The 16,857-nt window shown below is 49.7% G+C and overlaps 3 protein-coding genes across 8 annotated transcripts in view; 2 read left to right on the top strand and 1 right to left on the bottom strand.

Moving 5' to 3' along the window:
* ZNF513 (zinc finger protein 513) overlaps positions 1 to 3,349 on the top strand; it is a 4,071-nt gene extending 722 nt beyond the window's left edge. Inside the window, exons 1-4 of one of the 3 annotated variants that reach the window (XM_006910331.3) lie at positions 7 to 119; positions 363 to 524; positions 1,501 to 2,088; positions 2,179 to 3,349. In XM_006910331.3, the coding sequence (XP_006910393.1) occupies positions 65 to 119; positions 363 to 524; positions 1,501 to 2,088; positions 2,179 to 3,005 (1,632 nt within the window). In that variant the 5' untranslated portion in view covers positions 7 to 64 and the 3' untranslated portion in view covers positions 3,006 to 3,349. Of the gene's footprint in view, positions 1 to 6; positions 120 to 159; positions 240 to 362; positions 525 to 1,500; positions 2,089 to 2,178 lie in introns of those variants that run through there. The other 2 variants (XM_025045663.1, XM_025045662.1) reach the window with 2 other exon arrangements.
* A 100-nt stretch (positions 3,350 to 3,449) lies between these two features.
* Positions 3,450 to 9,278, bottom strand: SNX17 (sorting nexin 17). Its single transcript, XM_006910332.2, has 15 exons — positions 8,961 to 9,278; positions 8,420 to 8,494; positions 7,246 to 7,363; positions 6,691 to 6,755; positions 6,313 to 6,423; positions 6,125 to 6,215; positions 5,880 to 5,967; positions 5,576 to 5,645; positions 5,195 to 5,287; positions 4,903 to 5,106; positions 4,640 to 4,765; positions 4,398 to 4,475; positions 4,175 to 4,249; positions 4,049 to 4,090; positions 3,450 to 3,953 (listed from the first exon to the last, which is right to left on the bottom strand). Exons 1-15 carry the CDS (start codon positions 9,021 to 9,023, stop codon positions 3,840 to 3,842), a joined length of 1,413 nt encoding a protein of 470 aa, XP_006910394.1. The 5' UTR covers positions 9,024 to 9,278; the 3' UTR covers positions 3,450 to 3,839.
* Positions 9,279 to 9,311: 33 nt separating this feature from the next.
* EIF2B4 (eukaryotic translation initiation factor 2B subunit delta) lies at positions 9,312 to 13,920 on the top strand. 4 transcript variants are annotated; one of them, XM_006910330.3, is made up of 13 exons: positions 9,312 to 9,451; positions 9,833 to 9,876; positions 10,215 to 10,350; positions 10,550 to 10,753; positions 11,009 to 11,091; positions 11,330 to 11,421; positions 11,657 to 11,771; positions 11,969 to 12,045; positions 12,205 to 12,307; positions 12,571 to 12,698; positions 12,820 to 12,997; positions 13,380 to 13,560; positions 13,688 to 13,920. In XM_006910330.3, exons 1-13 carry the CDS (start codon positions 9,421 to 9,423, stop codon positions 13,885 to 13,887), a joined length of 1,572 nt encoding a protein of 523 aa, XP_006910392.1. In that variant the 5' UTR covers positions 9,312 to 9,420; the 3' UTR covers positions 13,888 to 13,920. The 4 variants fall into 4 exon arrangements, with proteins under 4 accessions (XP_006910392.1, XP_006910391.1, XP_006910390.1 ...); XM_006910329.3 differs by having other exon boundaries at positions 10,547 to 10,753; XM_006910328.3 differs by lacking the exon at positions 9,312 to 9,451 and having other exon boundaries at positions 9,670 to 9,876.
* Positions 13,921 to 16,857: the final 2,937 nt, after the last annotated feature.

Here is a 16,857-nt window from a genome sequence, read left to right as displayed (position 1 = left end):
GATTTGGAAGGGGCGGGGCCAGGCGGCCGGAGGCCGGAGGCTCGTCGGGCTGGAGCCGGTCACGATGCCCCGAAGGAAGCAAAGCCACCCGCAACCCGTGAAATGCGAGGGGGTCAAAGGTCAGGGGTCGCGATGAGGGGAGGAACGGGGGTGGGGTCAATGGAGTGGGTTCAGGTCGGGGTGGAGGAGGACTCCTGAGGGATAGGGTGGGCGATCAGGACTCCCAGCTTCCTACCGAGGTACTAGGGGAACCCGGGAGGGTCTACGAGTGCTGGCAGTACGGTCCAGAAGGACTGGACCCTGGGCGCGGGTGATGGGCATGGCTCCTGAAGGAGGATCTACAAGCCCCGTCCCCTCCTCAGTGGATGCCGAAGATTCCCTCGACGAAGGACCGGGGGCCCTGGTATTGGAGAGTGATTTGCTACTAGGCCAGGATCTGGAGTTTGAGGAGGAAGAGGAAGAGGAAGAGGAGGAAGGTGACGGCAACAGCGACCAGCTCATGGGCTTCGAGAGAGACTCTGAAGGTAGGTTTTGTGACGTGGTTAAGGATTAGTGACCACTGAAACCCCAGTCTTTCAGGAGGTGGGTTAGGATTTAGTGTCAGTGAGCAAAACACTGTTTCCTGCCACAGCTTAGGGCTGGTTCAGGTTAGGTTTGAGCTAGTTTCTTCATTTGCCTGATTGTCCAATCAGCTCCATCACTTTGTTGAGGTGTAGTTCTGGGGCCTGGTCCAAAGGTGGTATGAATAGGACAGTGGATGAATCACTTGGAGCAGTTGGTTAAAAGTAAATATCCTTATAACCATATACCACTCCTTAGCCCATTCCTTACATGAGTTTATTTCTGAGTTTCAGGGAAGCAACTCCTCATTCAAGCTAGTACTTATGTCCAACTCCCCTTTCACTTGCAGCATAAGCTCCTTTTGTATTGAGGTTTTACTCTACCTTCAAGTACCCTTCCACATTCCTCTTCCCTGTGATCTTAGCACCACTCCATCCTAATTTGCTCTACCTACCCACTCATGCCACTTATGAAAGATATTTTTGAAAGTCATTGAGGGAATCCATCCTTTAGGCTTAGAAGTGTTATTACATACATTACTTCGTTTCTACTTCTCTCTAAATTTTGCCTCTTGAGAGTTTCGATTTTATAATCAGTTCCATACTAAAAGGTACCTTACTAATATAGAGTTTTAAAAAAGGCCTCAGGCCTCTGCCTTGTGCATTTTTACATTCTTATCACAAGAAGCAGTTAATTACATTACTGATTCAGTCTGTGAATCACTGAGCCCTTGATCTTTTTCCATTAAATGGAACTAGGTACAATTCTTGTGTTCACCAGGTTAGTCCAGGCTAGGTGGTACACAATTCATATTTACTTGTTGGGATCATTGAAGGAGGAAGGGTGGGGCCAAGCAAATAGGGAAATCACAGCGAGAAAGGGAGTTTGGAGCCTGGTCCTAACACATGTTGATGTCTCTTCTCCTGTCTGTCTCACCAGGAGACTCTCTGGGGGCCAGGCCTGGGCTTCCCTACGGGCTGAGCGACGACGAGTCTGGGGGTGGCCGGGCACTAAGTGCCGAGAGTGAAGTTGAGGAGCCAGCCCGGGGTCCAGGGGAGGCCAGGGGTGAGAGGCCAGGCCCAGCCTGCCAGCTGTGTGGGGGGCTGACAGGTGAGGGGCCATGTTGTGGGACAGGAGGGCCGGGTGGGGGGCCCCCGCTGCCCCCACGGCTACTATACTCATGCCGCCTCTGCGCCTTCGTGTCCCACTACTCGAGCCACCTGAAGCGGCACATGCAGACACACAGCGGGGAGAAGCCGTTCCGCTGTGGTCGCTGCCCCTACGCCTCAGCCCAGCTCGTCAACCTGACGCGACATACCCGCACCCACACTGGCGAGAAGCCGTACCGCTGTCCCCACTGCCCCTTTGCCTGCAGCAGCCTGGGCAACCTGAGGCGGCATCAGCGCACCCATGCGGGGCCCCCCACTCCTCCCTGCCCGACCTGTGGCTTCCGCTGCTGTGCTCCACGTCCAACCCGGCCTCCCAGTCCCACAGAGCAGGAGGGGGCAGTGCCCCGGCGACCTGAAGGTAAAAAGCTAGGGACCAAAGAATCTTGGGAAATGGGTGGGTGGCCCTAGGGGTACTTGGATTCATAGCCCAGGTCTCATTTTCCCACAGATGCTCTGCTGCTTCCAGATTTGAACCTCCATGTGCCGCCAGGTGGTGCCAGTTTCCTGCCGGACTGTGGGCAGCTGCAGGGTGAAGGGGAGGGCCTCTGTGGGACTGGATCAGAACCACTGCCAGAGCTGCTGTTCCCTTGGACCTGCCGGAACTGTGGACAAGAGCTGGAGGAGGGGGAGGGTAGTCGGCTAGGAACTGCCATGTGTGGGCGCTGCATGCGAGGAGAGGCTGGAAGAGGTGCCAGTGAGGGCCCCCAGGGCCCCAGTGACAAAGGCTTTGCCTGTAGCCTCTGCCCCTTTGCCACTCACTATCCCAACCACCTGGCCCGGCACATGAAGACACACAGTGGCGAGAAGCCCTTCCGCTGTGCCCGCTGTCCCTATGCCTCTGCTCATCTGGATAACCTGAAACGGCACCAACGTGTCCACACAGGAGAGAAGCCCTACAAGTGCCCCCTCTGCCCCTATGCCTGTGGCAACCTGGCCAACCTCAAGCGTCATGGTCGCATCCACTCTGGGGACAAACCTTTTCGGTGTAGCCTTTGCAACTACAGCTGCAACCAGAGTATGAACCTCAAACGCCACATGCTGCGGCACACAGGCGAGAAGCCCTTCCGCTGTACCACCTGCGCCTACACCACGGGCCACTGGGACAACTACAAACGCCACCAGAAGGTGCATGGGCATGGTGGGGCAGGAGGACCTGGCCTCTCTGCCTCTGAAGGCTGGGCTCCACCTCACAGCCCCACCTCCGTTTTGAGCTCTCGGGGTCCGACAGCCCTGGGCACCACTGGTAGCCGGGCTCTCCATACAGACTCACCCTGAACTAGGCCCTTCTCCCGTCAGGGCCCTATAGATTAGCCCTGACCCTCCTGTATGTTTTATACAGATGGACCAGAAACCACGTTCTTTTTCCTCCCCCGCTGGCCAGGGGCTCCATACAGACTAACCTAGGCACTATATGGACCAGCCCAAACCCCATGGGCAGGGGGCCCATATGGACCAGGGGGCCTTGCCTTGACTGATGCACTTCATGAGCTCAGTAGAAGGGCCCTGTATTTACCTCCACTGCTTCCAGGGGCTGTGGATGAACTGGTTGGGGGACTGCCCAGCCTCCCACCTGTTTAACTTATTTCAGTGCTTTATAATAAAGGAAACACTAACAAAGACATGTCTATGCTGAGTTAGCAGTGGCAAACACAGCCCAGCCTTACCCTTAGCACAGTAGCCCACGCTGGGGGAGCAGGGGCAGTGAGAGGGAACCAGAGGTAGGCAGCAATCAGGCTGAGTTTAATGATGGGAAGCTGGGCCAGACCATACACAGACCTCTGCCCATCCCCTTGGCCCATGGCCCAAGAAGCCAGAAGCAGCTGCGGGGAGCTGTGGTTCCTCCCCAAGGCAGGTAGCCATGGTCCCGTGGACTTTGTGCAAAATACTAAATGCTAGTTTGGCATTGAGGGCCAGCTCTGAAAAGAGGATAATCCTTTGTACAGCTAGCCAAGGGGGAAAGGAAGGGGAAGGTAGGTTAAGAGGCCCCTGGCCAAGAAGAGAAAAGGGGAAGATGGGAAGGAAAACACCCCCCAGCTTGGGAGATACAGGCATAGGGCAAGTTTTTGAACACTCCTCTGGGGTAGAGGGCAGACGTCCTAGAACTGGAGATCACAGATCCTCATCTCCAATGCCCTCAAAGGCGAAATTGCCGTGGACATCACTGGCACTGGCATCTGTGCTGGGACTGCCAATCCCTCGCAAGCTCACAGCACTCAGCTTGCTCTGTAACAAAGGCAGGGTGGGGTCAGAGGGCTTGAGCCTCCCAAGATCCCCCTCCAAACACCAACCTCACCAACCAACCCTCATGGGAAACTCACTGAGAGTTTGACCATGGACTCCCGGCTGGCATCAGGTGACTCCTGGGGAAGAGGCGGCACAGGTGTCAGAAACCTCACTGATGGGAGGTGGGGAGAGCTGGGGTACTGATAAGGAGTAACACTTACAAGCAGTGGTGGGGACTTCACTGCTTGCTGGCTGTCTGAGCGTCTCAGGGTGCCCCCCACCCTCCTGCGCAGCATCTGCGGATGGAGATATAAGGCACTGGTAAGGGCAGAATCACTCCCTGTGGAATCTCCATCACTTCCCTTCTCAGGGGAAGCCTCACACCTGGGACGAGGCAGGGAGAGCACAACCACCAAAACTGTCTGGTCCACACCTGCTGCTTACCTTCCTGATGCTGCCCCCAGATTTCTTCACCATCAGTTCATCTACCATGGACTGCAAGCAGATGCTCATCATGATAGCCTGAGGGCAAGAGGAGAGCTCAGCCTGACTAGAGCTGTCATCCTGAGCCCAGCATCCCTAAGACAAGGGCTCCAACTCACATGGAGTCCTGGAAACCCTAGACTTGGGTATCTAAGAGAGGCGGTGCAATGGGGTCCAGAGGAGGTCTGAGGGTGGGCTCACACCTGGGGGCTGGTGATGGTGACCCACTGGAGCCGGTCCTTGCTCATGAGGTATTCGAAAGCCAGTTCTAGGCGCACCTCACCCCGGCCCCGGCCTGGGCTGCTTGTGCCTCCACTGGGCAATGGCACCTGGGAGAGGAAGGGGAATTAGGCTAAGTTCATTCTGACCAAGCTGCCTCCCTCCATGACCCACTGCAGACCATTCCTGAAGCTCAAGGCTTGCCAGGCCCTCATCCTAAAGGCCTCCCCCTCCTACCCCAACTCACAGAGGAGGTGACCCGCCAGCACCGCATGCGGGTGACCCGGAAGGAGCCTTCTCGGAGTTGCTGGCCAGGCAGGCGGAGCTGAAGGCTGAGCTCACTGTTGCCTGCGCTCACCACCACAGGACAGTCCTTCTCTGGGAAGTCAGCCACACAGGCATCGAAGCGCAAGTAGCCATAGTGCCGCAGCGTCTGGGCCAGCCGCAGGAACTGAAACCCAGTCATCACATGGGGTGCGTCAGGAGGGGAAGCAGGGCAGCTCAGAGAAAGCAGCCCCTGGAAGATGGGCAGGGCTTACCTCCTTCTTGGAGACCTTCTCTTGCAAAGATTTGAGCTGCCGGTGCTGCTCCTTTGTGACCAGGATCCACCCACGCTCAATGTCTGATACTGTCTACAGTGGAAACAAGGGGTGGGGAGATCAGAGTCCCCTGTCAGAGGTCCAAGGAAAGTGTCCAGTTATCTCTGTCCAGCCTGACCCCTAGCCCCACACTCTTTGCAGTGAGTACTAGACCGTAATCAGCTTACAAAGTAGGGACTGTAGAAGTTGTGCCAGGTACCCTGATAGTATTCTAGAACTTCCCCGTGAACTTGGAGAAAAGACGTGAAAAGAGTTTTCTTGGCAGAGAAGGACACCAGAGTCATTTTCGGGGGAAGGGTTCTAAGTCAGCTCCAAGCTCACCTGAGCATAAAGCAGGTTCAGGCCAACCCGGTTCTCCATGACATCGTCATCATAGGCAGAGTCCCAATAACTGTGAGGCCAAGGGGTGGAAAGGGGTAAGGGGGCTAAGCTGGGGTAAGGCAAGAGGTAGAATGGAAAACAGGGGCAAAACAGGAACAATCTGACTACTGGGCTAATGGTGGTGCGGTGGTGAGGCAGCTTGAAAGGCCTGCTAGAAACACCCAGTGCTACCGTCTTGTCCAGATTATTCTGTCTCAATACATGGCCCAATAAGCCCTCCCCCTCCTCCAAGCCCAGCCCTGACCTCTTTCTTAGCACAATCTTATACTCTTGACTCCGAAGACTGGTAACAGACACATAAGGCAGTTCGAACTCTTGCAATTTCCGTACAACTGTGGGTTTAAAAAAAAAAAAAAGGAAAATGTCATGAGACTCAAGGGGAGGAAAATCAAGAGGGAGCCCTGAGGAAACGCCACATTCTGGGAGGAAACAGGGAGGCAAATTCACTACCAGAAGCACAAAGAAACAGTAAAGTATGGAGAAACTTACAGGAAAAGGCTCCATCCTCTTTTTCTCGAACTAGAAAAAGGCTAAAGTATCCAATCAAGTCATCTGGAAGATCCAGCTTTGCAGCCACAGCCTGAGGGTAGGAAAGGAAGTACATTTCATCATACTGGCTGATTCCAATCTTGCCCCAACCCTGGACCTTGGGGTACAGTGCAGAACAAGCACCTCACCTCCAGGACATCTTCAGTCTGATCTGAAGTTAGCACACTGACCAGAACTTTCTGCCCATTGCTGAGCAGCACTTCCAAGGACACCTCTTCTGTGGGGACCTGCTGTGTCTCCTGGTTGTGAGCATAGATGAGAATGGAAGGCATTCACTTTGTTAACCCTTGTACAGCATCCAGCTCAGACCCATCCCCATGTCTAGGTCCCTCTGGTGTCTAGTCTCAGCTGCTTAATTACTGGGTTTCCCTGATTTCATTGATTTCAGCAAAAGCCCCATTCCATAAAAAACAAACCAGGATGACTCCCCTGTAGCTACCTCATTATAATGACATGTCCTACAGAAAGGTCTTTCCCTTAAACCTTGGTCCCACTCAAAGCCTTACCTGTTGCGCCCGACGCAGGAAACTATTGAAGGTCTCACTGCTCCCAAGCAATGGGTCTTGCCGAACTGTGGGGACAAGAGAATGATGTTCCAGTAACTTAGAACTCCTTCCTGGCTCCTCCCAGTAGGTCTTCCCAGACCTCATTTCCTGGGTTGATGGTGGCCTGTCGTATCCCCAGCTGGCCTCACCTCACTCACTGTTTGCATAAATTCTTCACCTGCCCCACCCTTGGCTGCCATCTAGTTGAGTCCAGTCTACAGAACTAAGGAAATAACAATGATGTCAATCAAAAGCCCATCAGATACAAATTAAGTTCTCTCCACAGATCTAAATCTAAGACTATTTAGTATACTAGTACTTCTTAGACATTAGTGCCCAAATTGCTTTGCTAGTATCTAAAGCATCCTTGCATGCTGCTTGCTTTTGCTAATTAAATAGCAGATCAAACAAGAGGCTTCCCAGGTCTAGAATTTAGGACCTTCTACAGAACCAGCTGTCTAGTCTCTCCCCATAGTCCTCAACACCGCCAGCCTAAAGTTCCCTCCAACCACTCACCAGCTTGCATGTACTTCTCTAACTGTTCTCTCCTCTGTTCTACCTCAGCAGGTGTCAGAGAGAAAAGCTTCTTTGGGGGAAATGCAGGAAGCACATTGGCCCCATACTCCTTCCGAAGCTATTTAGAGAAAGAGATACAACCCTTCACATAAACATAGCAAATGAGAATAGGCAATCCACACTCACATGTCCTTTTGGGCTCCCCTCCCCTTCCCTCAGTTCCTGCTCCCCAGTCTATCCTGGTCATCTGGGAAGCAACTCCTTTGGCAGAAGTAGTATTCTAAGAAATTCTTAGTATTCTAAGCATTCGTTCGAAATACTTAGTATTCTAAGTATTCGTTCTTCTTGCCTAGATATAATTTCTTTCCTATTTTACTGTGTACAAGTCAGCTCCTTCACAGTGTGGGGAGGCTTGATATGGGGTCCGGGCCTAGGGAGCCCCTTGACTATCTACCAAGACTGTTCACCGAACCCTCATAGGAGGCAAAGAGCTTTATAAGGAAAATTTAAGTGTACAAATAGTTAAATAATAGCTGAGTATGTCCACAAAGCATCTTGGGATGTATAGGGACTTTATAGATCAACAAATCCATTTTTCAGTTGTAGAAACTGAGAGGCTCAAAGAAATTAGTAACTTGCTCAGGGTTGCACAACTAGTTATCAGTAGAACCTGGACTCTGAACTGAGTTACAAAAAGAGTTCACACTGGTGAGAACAGAGAAACATTGAATCACAGATACATAAGGATAACCAGAACAGCTACACACACTGAAATGAGCCAAAGAACACAGAAGGAAATAGGTTAATGGTTTGTATGAGCAGGAAAAAAAATTTCAAGTTGCAGCTCAGATGACAGAAGGAATGTGCTTTGGCAGTGCAAAGGCGGGAAGGGAGGTCGCTTTTTCCTTGCACAGGCAGTCGCTGAAGTAAGCCAGGAGACAGAGGAAGCAGGAAGGAAGATATGAGTACAGGGAGGGGAAGTTAGAGGACAGACATTAAGCTTCTTAGGGAGTCCTCGGAAATGTCGAACGATAAGATAAGGTGTCAGAGCCTCCCCTGTGGCAGTGATTAAAGGGGAACTACGGCATACAGGAAAGCGAGAGCGAAAACAGATATCTTGATGCCTCGTACAGAAGGGCTTGAAGCTGCCTCAAGGCAGGGGTGCTAGTCCCACCTGCTCGTGCAACCCCAGGAGCTGGCTGTAGCGCACCCGACAGTGTAGGACTCCATTCACGTGAATGTTATAGGCCTGAGAACACAAAAGTAGGCAAGCGTTTTAGGGTCGTGATCCGGACGACCCCTTAGAGAACCCTGAGCATAAGTTGCCTGGCACAGCTCCGCCTGAGTAACGTGCCAAGACCTTTCAAGGGTTTCTCAGTCTGTTTCCCCAGGGCCAGGTCCCAAAGCAGAAGGACCCTCCCGGGGAAACTCGGGCGCTGGTGTGTCGCAGTCTCCCTCCCCGACAGGCCAGTAACGCCCACCAGAGCAGCCGCGGCCCAGCAGGGGTAGGCGACGCGGCTGAACAAAGAACCTACAGGAGCTGGGGCGACCTCTGGACGACTGTGAGATGCGAAAGAAGCTCCCAGCAAGGCCGTCGGGAGTCGGCAGACTGCGGCCAGGCCCGAAGGGTGGCGGCCTGCCCTCGGAAGCCGCTCGGAAAGGGCTCCGGCCCGTTATCCCCGCCCCAGCCCGGCCCGGCTCCGGCCGCTCCTCACCACGTAGGCGGAGCCGCCGCTGTCCCCGCTGCGGGACTCGGTTTCAGGAATGGAAAAGTGCATGTTCCTTGCGGCAGAGTCCGGCCGGGGTCCGGACTGTGAGGGCCGCAGAGGGTTTGCACGCTCGCCTCCGTTGCTCAGCACGTCCCCGCAGCTTCACTCGCCATTTTGCGGGGGGTAGGGGCGGGGGAGTAGCTGAGATCGGATGTGGGAAGGGCGGTGGGACCTACGCTTTGGGGCCCAGCATCTTCAGCATACTGGGAACTGTAGTCTAAAGGGCAGGAGGAACCCGCAGCGACTGGCAGACCGAACATGGCCCTCATCGCCACCCGTAGCCCGGGGTGGAGTCCCAGTGCATGTCGGAGATTGTAGTCGGCTTGGGGCTGCGCGCCGCGAGTGTCCGCCCAGGTGGCGCTGTAGTCTCTGTGACCGCGGCGGGCGGAACGGAGGACCGAGGGTGATGGCTGCCGTGGCTGTGGCTGTTCGCAAGGGTAAGTGAAGGGCTGGGGCGCTCCAACAGGTACGTGAGCCGACGGGTGCCGGACAGCTGCCGCTGGGCCCTGAGCCCCTCTGGGCACTGTGGTTAAGTTCCCGCGCCACGCCGGACGCTGGGCCGCACTGCCTCGGGCGCAGCCGGGAGTCGCGCACCGGCTGGTTCCCATGAGAAGGGTGGGTGCTCCTCCTTTCTCCCTCCCCCGCCTGCCCTTTGATCCTGCCGTGCACTGCGTCCCCACGCGGATCCTTGGCTCGCCTCTAGCCTGGCCGCGGAGTCGTGGTCATGCCCACCCAGCAGCCAGCTGCGCCTTGTACGTGTACCCCCAAACCCTCCCGGAGCCTCTCTGGCTCACTTTGTGCCCTGTTTTCTGATGCAGACTCGGGATCCGGGATGAAGGCGGAGCTCTCTCCCCGGCCTGGGGTAAGTGAGTGTGCCCTCCCAAGACGCCTGTCAAGCGCTATGCAGGAGGCCATGTCAACTTCATTCCGCCCCAGCCTCCATCCCTGTCTCACTTTATTTCTCGGTAAAGCTAGGAGATTTTAGAATTCTTTCCGCCCTAACGGTATGTGACCCTGACCCTGGAAGAGAAGCTTCGACCCCTGTGGGATGTAAACTTGTAATGGGGTAGCTGGTGAGAGGGAGGATTAGGGACTTTATCTTGTGGGAATTCTTGTGAGAATACTTTGTGGACATACGTAGCTATTTTATTTATTCACCTTTGGGATTGTTGGGGAAGAGCAGTATTCTGTGTGTTTCAGGCAGCGGGGAGGGAGATGACCCAAGAAGAGAAGCTGCAGCTGCGGAAGGAAAAGAAACAGCAGAAGAAGAAACGGAAGGAGGAAAAGGGGGCAGAACCAGAAACTGGTTCTCCTGTATCTGCAGCCCAAAGTCAAGGTGCAGGGTGCCTTTTATAAAGGGCCAGGGTGTGGAGCTGGGAGAGCGATGTGTGGCAGAGAAGAGAGGGAAATAGGACAAAGTTGGTTTGAGCAAGAAAAGAGCGAGAACGTTTAGATAAACGGGGAGAGAAGCTTTGGTGCAGGCATAAATATTACCTTCTTGAGGCTTGGGCATCTTTTCTTTCTACCTTTAGTAGGGCCAACCAAAGAACTGCCAGGATCCAGCAGTCATTTGGGCACTGCTTGGGAGAAAGTTCCAGCTGGTCGGAGTAAAGCTGAACTTCGCGCTGAGCGGCGGGCCAAGCAGGAGGCAGAGCGGGCCCTGAAACAGGCAAGAAAAGGCGAACAAGGAGGAACACCTCCTCAGGCCTGCCCCAGCACAGCTGGAGAAACCCCCTCAGGTATCTTCCTTTCACTTCAAGATCTCTGTTGATTCTAATTCTTGTGTTAGCTCAGGCTTTTCCATAGTGAAACAGCTCTCCCATTCTTGGTTTCCAGAGTCCAGAATTCTCCCCTCAACCTCATCCTACCCCTATTTCTTCTCTTTTTTTTTTTCTCCTCCCTCTGTCCAGTTTTTCTTGATGTCTTCTATGCCATAAAAACGTATTTTCCAACATCACCTACAAAGTCTTGAAAACGTGATCGTTATCTTCTAGGAGTGAAGCGTCTTCCTGAGCACATGCAGGTTGATGACTCCACACTTCTGAGACGGCTTACTAAAAAACCAGAGCGACAACAGGTAGGAAGTGCATTTGGTTTGTGGCCAGAAAGAGCCTAGGGAGATGGGATAGAGGGAGGAAAGGTGCTTGGGGAAAAATGAGACCCTGGAGAAGGCCAGGTGTTTAGGTTTAAGTAGTTTCATTGTTTACTTCCTTTCCAGTTTCATCCCATGTTTTAGTGTATGTGCTGCTGAAGCGAGCACATTCATCCCATATTTTAAACTCTGGACATTGGTCCTGTTCTCCTGTTTTTTCAAGGTTCCTACACGAAAAGATTATGGATCTAAAGTCAGTCTCTTCTCCCACCTACCCCAGTACAGCAGACAAAACTCTTTGACCCAGTATATGAGGTAGGATCTTATGAAATTGTCATAACTTTTACACCTGAGGGGTTTTAGTAATTCTGTAGTGAAAGTGACTGGAAATGTAAGATTGGATCTATGGAAAGAAGTGTGAACACAAGGCAGAACTCCAGAGAAAATGGGGGTGTTTGTGCTAGTGAAGGAAGTTCCTTTTTATCAGGGGCAGGTGGGCAGTAGGTGCTCAAACTCCCTTGCAAAGTGTGTGACACCGCCATCCCATCAGCATCCCATCCTCTGTGATCCACCCAGCCATGGTGCGACTCGGCCTGCAGTACTCCCAGGGCCTGGTCAGTGGCTCCAATGCCCGGTGTATTGCCCTGCTTCATGCCTTGCAGCAGGTATGTCCCACCTGTTCCCTCTTATAATCCACCCCCACCTTCTCCAACACTACCTTAGCTTTTATAACCTACATTAATCTGGGGGAAAGAGGAGACGACTCCACCTTTAGAGCACTTCCTCTGTGAAGCTTACCCTATCCCCCCTTCAGAGACCTTTACTAGGGGACATTTTACTGATCGACTTGTGTATACTATAGGTGATTCAGGATTACACAACACCACCCAATGAGGAACTCTCAAGGGACCTAGTGAATAAACTAAAGCCCTACTTCAGGTAAGGACAGCCACTACAAGTCCACTCCCAGCTCACCTAGTTCTTTTCTTGTACTCTTTTTTTCTTCTCTTTTTTCATGTTTCTATTTTGTCTTATTTTTAAAGTATTTTTTAAATATGGAAGCTTTATAAGTTAAGAGTCACACAAATGTTGTTTTAGCTTCCTGACTCAGTGTCGTCCCCTGTCGGCGAGCATGTGCAACGCCATCAAGTTCCTTAACAAGGAAATCACGGGTGTGAGCAGCTCCAAGCGGGAAGAGGAGGTGATGAGTATGAGGAATGAGCAAGGCATGCACCTGGGGACAGAGCTGAGAAACATGTTCAGGACTCCTAGGAGGGGCAGCTCGGCCATTCTGCCCTGATCAAGGGTTAAGGAAGTGGTTGGGTTGTCTGACTTGTGCCAAATTTGGGTCCCCATTAGGTCCCCCTTGAACCCATCATTATACACATATTCAAATATCTGGCACGATCATCAGAGGAAGAAATGTGTTCATTTCTTGTTCCCTGTGAATCTTACTGCATTTAGGCCAAGTCAGAACTTCGATCGGCCATTGATCGCTATGTAAAAGAGAAGATTGTGCTGGCAGCTCAGGCAATTTCACGCTTTGCTTATAAGAAGATCAGTAATGGAGATGTGATCCTGGTATATGGATGGTATGGTCCAGACGTTATGACTGAGTAAATGGTGGGGGAGTTGAAATGATCTGAAGAAGGGACGACCCCTTTGCCCTTTAGGAGTTAGTGACATTATAACAATCCTCTCTATTCACTCCAGCTCATCTCTGGTTTCACGAATTCTTCAGGAGGCTTGGGTTGAGGGCCGGCGATTTCGGGTGGTAGTGGTGGACAGCAGGCCACGGCTGGAGGGAAGGCACATGCTACGTTCTCTGGTCCGTGCTGGGGTCCCTGCCTCCTACCTGCTGATTCCTGCAGCCTCTTATGTGCTCCCAGAGGTGAGGGCAGAAGAAAGGGACTCCAAAGTTGGAGTAAAAAGGTTTACCAGTATAGACAATGCCACCTTCCAAGGGTTAAAATTATTTAGAAAGATTAGAATTGTATAGCCCTGTTTATATTTGATGGGGAAAACATCTACAGCATGTTATAGCAGTCTAGCTATTGAGGAACATATTAAACTAGCAACCACCAACAGGGAACAAGACAAAAGTACCTTCAGAGTTTAGTTTTTCTGCGGGAGGTGCGGCAGGTCATTTTGGTCTGGTGTTTTCCAACATTTGTTATTCGTTGTCTTAATATTGTTGTCCTGGGCAGGAGTGGGGAACCTCTTTCTGCATTGATCACATGACATTTTTTTCCCCTCTCTACTCTCCAAAATAGGTTTCTAAGGTGCTATTGGGAGCTCACGCACTCCTGGCCAATGGGTCCGTGATGTCACGGGTAGGGACAGCACAGCTGGCCCTAGTGGCACGAGCCCATAATGTGCCAGTGCTAGTCTGCTGTGAAACATACAAGTTCTGTGAGCGTGTGCAGACTGATGCCTTTGTCTCTAATGAGCTAGGTAAGGAGGCCCAGGAAGGCAGAAGAGAAGATTCCAGGGACCTGAGAAAATTTGGGGAGAGGGGAGGTTGAACAACTTGTTTTCTGAAAGGATGTAAACGAATACCAAATACCCCTCATCATTGCAGATGACCCTGATGACCTTCTTTGTGAGCGAGGAGAACACGTGGCTCTGGCTAACTGGCAAAACCACCCATCCCTACGGTTGTTAAATCTGGTCTATGATGTGACTCCCCCAGAGCTCGTGGACCTGGTGATCACAGAGCTGGGGATGATCCCATGTAGTTCTGTACCTGTTGTCTTACGAGTCAAGAGTAGTGACCAGTGAGTAGGTTAATAAAGGATGTATTCCCTACGCTCAGCTGCCTTTGTCTCTTTTAGCATCATCATCACTTAGGGGTCCAGACTTCTCAACCCCTCTCAGCACTTGTTGCCCACCTCAGACCTTTATGGAGACTCTCTTAGGTGACTAGCTCCATGCTAGTGCTTTGGGGCCAAAGTGAAGGTTAGTACGGAAGACCAAAATCTATCCCAAGTCATCAACCATTTATTGAGCATCTGTGTGTCAGACACTGAGCTAGTTATGGGAGGAATATAAGGACAAATAAGAACCCTAGCTTTAGTGTTAGGAATTAATATAGTAACATTTATATCAAATAATTATATATTAGTAATAATTAATTGGTGTCCTTAGTATTGAGTATTGTGTGTCGAATGGTTCTAATCCCTTTCTTATCTGTTTAGGATTAATCCAGTTCTATGGTGAGATTTTAGAGATGAGAAAACTGAGGCATAAAGAAGTTTTTATTTGCCAAGGCAACACAGCTAAGGCACAGAGAAGTTAAGTTACTTGCCCTGGATAACACAGTCAGTAACTAAACCAGCATGCGATCTCAGGCATTCTGAAACCAGAGACTGTGCCCTTAACTTTTATGCGATTTGCCATTAAGGAACACTCATCATGATGAATGAAGACAGACAATATCTACAGTATAGGATAAATTCTACTATTAGCATGAACGGAGTTCCTATGAACGGCAACCAAGTTTGATGCCAAGAGATCTAATAAGGTTGGAGAAGACTTCACAGGTAACATCTGACCTAGTTCTTGACAGATAAGTTTCCCAGTTGCAAAAGAAGGGGAAGGCAGATCACCAGAGGAAATAACTTGGACACAAAGACAGAATAGGCCTTAAAATGAACAGTGAGGCCAGAACCAAGGCTTATGTGGACAGTGAGTGATAAAGCTGCAAAAGTAGGTTGGGTCGGGGCAAGAGTAAGAGTCTAACCATTGTGGTTAGCCTTAAAAAAATGGAGAGTCCATTTAGTGCGTGTGTGTGTTTTATTGAAAAATTTCAAGCAGCACAGGAAATAAACGATATACAAAGAATCCACAGCACCAGATGCAATAATTGTCCAGATTTGCCACATTTGCTTTTGTTTCCCATTTTTTCCTTACCGAAGTTACTTAGAGCAAATATCTGACATTATATCATTTCACTCCTACAAACCTGAGTATGAATCTCTAAAAGACAGGGAAATTTACCATATTATTATTCATTACATTGTCCAGTCCATAATCAATTCCTTGTCTCAGAAATGGTTTTTTATAGTTGGTTTGCTTGAATCAGGATCCAAACAAATCCACACATTGGTTATTGTTTTAAATTTCTTGTAATCAAAATCAGTCTTCCCCTCTCCTTTTTTCTCATGACATTGACTTGAGAAACCAGTTTGACTGTTTCATACTGCCTCACATCGAGACAAATATTGGTTGCTTGTTCCATTTTCAGTGTTAGGTGGGTCCAGACATTTTAGTTTCCCAACAAGCTTTCATTTAGTGGTTTTGTCCACTGGTGATTGTTGCCTAGATTGTCATTAGGAGATGATGCAAAATGGTGATTTTTCCCTCCTAATTCTATCATTCTTTCCACTTTTACAAGCTGATAGTCATTTCTAAAGAACTCCCTCTCATCAGCTATCATTCTGAATTACAGTTCACACTGGAAAGGCAGGATACTTAATTATTACCTTTATTTGCCATTTTTCAGGACTTGATCACCAGTTACTTCCAATGGTATACAATGACTAGTTGATTTTTTGGCTTTTTCTTTTTAAAAAATTATGAATTTGTAGTTTTTATATATTGAACATACCACTCAGTCATCAAAATTAAGCAGAGGTTCAACCGGGTCACCTCTTTGCATTAGAAAGTTAACTGGTAGAGATTAGAAGCGAGAAACAGATCAGTTAAAAGATTGATGCAGTGTTGTCTTGTTTCAGTGTTACTTGAACATTGCTTCCCCAATAGATGATAAATTCCTGATGGCAGGAACCATATAGTTCGCTTTTGTTGGATTTCCAAAACTCATAGCCCCTTCCTGGGCAATTACTGGACACTTAAAACACCAGGGGTGTCTTCATCACTATGAGTTAAGTAGGAAAAAATCTGTGATGTGGTGTTATGTACAGATACTATAACAGTTAACACTTGAAGTGTGAAGACATGTTGACACAAAAACCTGTGCTAAATGTTTATATTGCCTATCAAAATTACAAATGCACCTAAACTTTGGTCCAGTAATCCTGCTTCTAGGAATTTATGCTACACTTACAGTTGCACATTTGAAGTAACTTGTATGCAACGTTATTTACAGCAGCACTGTTTATAATTGCAAAAGACTGGAAACCACCTAAATACCCATTAATATTAATAAGAGACTAAGTTATATTACATTAAAATAATTAAATATTAAGCAGTCGTAACAAAGAATGAAGTTTTTATGTACAGAAATGGAACAGTCTCCAAGGTACACTCAGTGAAAAGCAAAGTGCAAGATGTGTGTAATTGCTGTTTGAAATAAAAGGGGGAAAGATATATATTTGCATATGCATATAAATACATAAAATATCTTGGACCTGTAACAGGAGACATTGCTCGTATACATGTGGTCTGGGAGGCTGGAGACAGGTGGAAGAGAGTCTTCACTTTACACCCTTATCTTGAATTTTGAGCCACGTGAATGTCTTATTACAAAAATAAATACAATTATTAATATAAAAAGATTTTGCAATAGTTCAAGATAGCCTAATCTGAGGCAACAGGAATGGAGAGGAGACAGATCTTTTCATAACAGAAGTAAATGTTTGAAAGTGAGAGCTGTCCATCAGACAGGCATTTAAGATATGATGTATTGGGGAACCGAAGCCTCAATTTTGCGCTCTCACAAAGGAGTTGTTCCTAAACCACAGCACAGCCTTAACTTGTTTTTAGGTCACTAAAGGGGAGCGCGGGGGC

The sequence above is a fragment of the Pteropus alecto genome, unplaced genomic scaffold (genome assembly GCF_000325575.1).
Source record: "Pteropus alecto unplaced genomic scaffold, ASM32557v1 scaffold61, whole genome shotgun sequence".
NCBI lineage: Eukaryota > Metazoa > Chordata > Mammalia > Chiroptera > Pteropodidae > Pteropus > Pteropus alecto.
The sequence above is the reverse complement of the archived record's forward strand: the minus strand, read 5'-3'. Positions and strand labels throughout refer to the sequence as shown.

What these genes read in the sequence shown, in the direction of transcription:
- EIF2B4 (XM_015588195.2), top strand. Translation starts at nt 9,739, where the DNA reads ATGCCCACCCAGCAGCCAGCTGCGCCTTGTACGTGTACCCCCAAACCC. An exon ending in AAACTAAAGCCCTACTTCAG is followed by an intron (nt 12,046 to 12,204) that starts GTAAGGACAGCC and finishes ATGTTGTTTTAG; the next exon opens with CTTCCTGACTCAGTGTCGTC. An exon ending in CTTTGTCTCTAATGAGCTAG is followed by an intron (nt 13,561 to 13,687) that starts GTAAGGAGGCCC and finishes TCATCATTGCAG; the next exon opens with ATGACCCTGATGACCTTCTT.
- SNX17 (XM_006910332.2), bottom strand. Translation starts at nt 9,023, where the DNA reads ATGCACTTTTCCATTCCTGAAACCGAGTCCCGCAGCGGGGACAGCGGC. An exon ending in GCGGCGGCTCCGCCTACGTG is followed by an intron (nt 8,495 to 8,960) that starts GTGAGGAGCGGC and finishes TTGTGTTCTCAG; the next exon opens with GCCTATAACATTCACGTGAA. An exon ending in GCTGGCGGGTCACCTCCTCT is followed by an intron (nt 4,766 to 4,902) that starts GTGAGTTGGGGT and finishes TTCCTCTCCCAG; the next exon opens with GTGCCATTGCCCAGTGGAGG.